Raw genomic sequence first — 3,777 nt, 5'->3', positions numbered from 1 at the left:
AAGCATGGTATTAGATTTATTTCAATTAGACGACCTCGTCTAATGAAATCAGACATCCCCGTCTAATAACAGAATCCATTAGACCACCTAGTCTAATGGAATTAGACTTCACGTCTAATTACAATCACTTCAGACTAATCTGAAGGAGTTAGATTGCACGTCTAACTTTCACCTTCCATTAGACTGCACGTCTAACTCCACGAGTTAGACTGCACGTCTAACTACGAATCCACGTCAGACTAGTCTGAAGGAGTTAGACTGCACGTCTAACTTTCACCAGTTAGACTGCACGTCTGACTCTTTCCATTAAATTGCACGTCTAACTCCACGAGTTAGACTGCACGTCTAATTACGAGTGCCTTCAGACTAATCTAAAGGAGTTAGATTGCACGTCTAACTTTCACATTCCCTTAGACTGTACGTCTAACTCCACGAGTTTGACTGTACGTCTAATACCGCTTAGTTAAATTACAAGTCTAACTATCTCTAGTTAGACTTCACGTCTAACTCCGTCAGTTAGACTTCACGTCTAACTTCGCTAGTTAGATTGCACGTCTAACCCAACCAATTAGACTGCATGTCTAACTCTGCTAGGTAGACTGCACGTCTAACTCTGCTAGTTAGATTGCACATCTAACTTCGTGCATATAATGTCAAATCGGTCTAATGAACTTCATTTGAACCAAGTCTAATGTAATCTGATTTTGATACACCCGCATCAAAAACAATTAGATGCATAGATAATCCATTAATCATCAAAATTCCAATAGTCAAACTATTTCAACACTTAGTAAAAATAATTTGACCCAACAATTTCTTTTTTTTGAAGATGAAATTAAAACTTTGCATACATTAAGTATTCGTCATATAAAATCCAGAGTAGAATTTGTTCATCCAACTTACACAACTACTTTCCAAAAACCAATATTCAAAAACATAGTTAAAGAAACATAGTTTAAAAGTTAATAGAGTAGGAGAAAGGAGATTATTGTTCTTCCCTTTTCACTCGAGGATCGATCGGGAAACGGTTCCTTCATAACTCATCCCTTCATTTGTCATCTCCTAACCTGTTAGAAGATTGCGAAAAGGAGGAAGAGCGCGACCACCACGAGCGGCTCCATCACTCCGGCCTCCGCGATCACCACCGCTTCGACCTCCTCGATCACTCCCAGGACGCCCACCACGACCACCACTACTGCTTCGGCCTCCGCGATCACCACCGCTTCGACCTCCGCCTCTTTTAGTTGGCCTTGGATTTTCATCGTTGGTTGGAGATCGCTTAGATCTGGTGCCGGTTGATACATCGTAACCTCTTCTACTAGGTTCACCTTGAGTAATACGAGTCCGTTCTTTCTCAGCATCAACTTTCGCATTCTCTTTAGCTTGAAATTTCCTTGCAATGGAGTCAGCATACTCCAATCTTTCAGCATCTGTTCTTCTCATGCTTTCTTGAATTTCAACCAGCTAATTCTTAAATAATCCCATTGTTTCCATAATCTCACGATGATTATCAAGATTGATTTGTCTTTCAAGACTCATCATTTCCGATTAACGACTATAGAGCTGTTTTTCAAAATTGGAGTAATTTGAATTTGAGACATGAGTCTCATACGTATTCCTCTTTAGTGTCTTATCCAACTCATTAAGGATTTTGACATATTCAGCAAAGTCTTTTCTATCCTCTTTCTAGGTCTTCAAGATCTTTACCATATTTGATCCCAGAGTTATCACATTCTTTTGAAGAGAGGTAAGCAGAGATGTCATCGACTTTAGAAGCTTGGTACCGTCAGTAGAAGATCCTTCATTGGATGAATTATCTTGCCATTTTGCTGCCATGCTCTGAATGGAGTCAAATTGGGTGTGAATCTATAGGGAATGCTCGGGTTCATCCTTCTTAGACTCATTTCCAGTTTTATTTCTCTCTTCTTCTTCCAACTCCTCTTCTGCTCTATGAAATCTTTCATACAAATTAACCTTGTTGTGAAGAGGATTAAGAATATTCTCATATAGATTTCCAGCATTAATATCAGGAAATGGTAGAGGCTTGACAGTTCTAGCATTTTGATCTTGTTCCCCTTCAGATGAGGTACTTTCTTCGGCATCTTTGTCTTTTGAAGGTTCCCCCTCAGATCTGACAATTTTAGGCTTACTAACTTCAACCTCTTTTTCTTGAGATCCCTGAGTTCTAACAATAGGGGATTTCACTACCTCTTCTTCATTGATGTTAGGAGTTTTAACGTGCTCCTCAACAATTTCTTCCTCGATAACAGGTTGAGCCTGTAGACGTTTTTCATCTACAGAAAGATTTCCAAGCTCTATCAAAAGAGCAACAACTTGCGCATCTGTATTAGCATGATCAACAGAGATATCCATTGGTTCATCTTCATCGGAGAAAACACCAAAATAACTAACTCCTGAGCAATTAGCTCCATCAACATACCGAGTGACGACAAAAAGATAGTCATCCATGATCTCTTCTAATCTCTTTAAAACTTTTGCTTCCACTTCAGCACCTTTCTCAATTGGATTGAAATTAGCTTTTCTAGCATCAAGAATGGGGAATAAGGCTCTTACTCTTAGATAGGCTTTGATAAGGTCCTTTCTCTTCAGAGCATCAGACACCTCCGGAGTTTTAGCCTGTTGGGTCAAATTATTTTGACTAAGTGTTGAAATAATTTACCCACTGATATTTTGATAATGAAATAATTTATGTGTTTTGATACAGGTGTATTAAGACAACATGTTATTAGACTTGGATCTAATGAGTGTCATTAGACCGATTTTGATCTCCATTCGCATTAAATTAGACGCAAGTCTAATGGAATTAGACGCTCAGTCTAACTCAACGGAGTTAGACGGGCAGTAAAATAGACGCATGAATTAGACGTGAGTCTAATAGAATTAGACGTATAGTCTAACTCATCGGAGTTAGACGTGTAAGTCTAATAGATGTGTAAAGAATTAGACGGGTAGTCTAATGAATACACGGAATTAGACGTGAGTCTAATAGAATTAGACGTACAGTCTAATTCATCGGAGTTAGACGTGTAAGTCTAATAGATGTGTAAAGAATTAGACAGATAGTCTAATGAATACACGGAATTAGACGTGAGTCTAATAGAATTAGACATACAGTCTAACTCATCAGAGTTAGACGTGTAAGTCTAATAGATGTCTAAAGAATTAGACGGGTAGTCTAATGAATACACCGAATTAGACATGAGTCTAATAGAATTAGACATATAGTCTAACTCATCAGAGTTAGACGTGTAAGTCTAATAGACGTAAAGAATTAGACGGGTAGTCTGATGAATACGCGGAATTAGACGTGGCAGTCTAACTCAGTGGAGTTAGACGTGCCAGTCTAATGGTTATTATAATTAGACGGGTTGTCTAATTAATTGAAAGTTAGACGTGGGTCTAACTCCTTCTGATTAGTCTGAGGTAGAACCGGAATTAGACATGGTAGTCTAACTTAGTGGAGATAGACGTGCCAGTCTAATGGTTATTACAATTAGACGGGTTGTCTAATTAATTAAAAGTTAGACGTGGGTCTAACTCCTTCAGATTAGTCTAAGGTAGAACCGGAATTAGACGGGGCAGTATAACTCAGTGGAGTTAGACGTGCCAGTCTAATGGTTATGTAATAATTAGACGGTTTATCTAATTAATTGAAAGTTAGACGTGGGTCTAACTCCTTCAGATTAGTCTGAGGTAGAACCGGAATTAGACGTGGTAGTCTAACTCAGTGGAGTTAGACGTACCGTCTAATGATTA

At 38.6% G+C, this 3,777-nt stretch overlaps 1 protein-coding gene across 1 annotated transcript; it reads right to left on the bottom strand.

The window, feature by feature from the left end:
- Positions 1-1,062: 1,062 nt before the first annotated feature.
- On the bottom strand, positions 1,063-1,836 carry LOC124943564 (keratin, type II cytoskeletal 1-like). The gene is made up of 2 exons (XM_047484059.1): positions 1,708-1,836; positions 1,063-1,464 (listed from the first exon to the last, which is right to left on the bottom strand). Exons 1-2 carry the CDS (start codon positions 1,834-1,836, stop codon positions 1,063-1,065), a joined length of 531 nt encoding a protein of 176 aa, XP_047340015.1.
- Positions 1,837-3,777: the final 1,941 nt, after the last annotated feature.

The sequence above is a fragment of the Impatiens glandulifera genome, chromosome 6, assembly GCF_907164915.1.
Source record: "Impatiens glandulifera chromosome 6, dImpGla2.1, whole genome shotgun sequence".
Lineage (NCBI taxonomy): Eukaryota > Viridiplantae > Streptophyta > Magnoliopsida > Ericales > Balsaminaceae > Impatiens > Impatiens glandulifera.
This window is presented reverse-complemented; position numbering and strand designations above follow the sequence as displayed.

Bases quoted from the DNA above. Each gene is read 5' to 3' on its own strand.
- LOC124943564 (XM_047484059.1), bottom strand. From the start codon at position 1,836: ATGGCAGCAAAATGGCAAGATAATTCATCCAATGAAGGATCTTCTACT. The intron at 1,465-1,707 runs GTAAAGATCTTG...TTTAAGAATTAG, and splicing joins TAACTCTGGGATCAAATATG to CTGGTTGAAATTCAAGAAAG.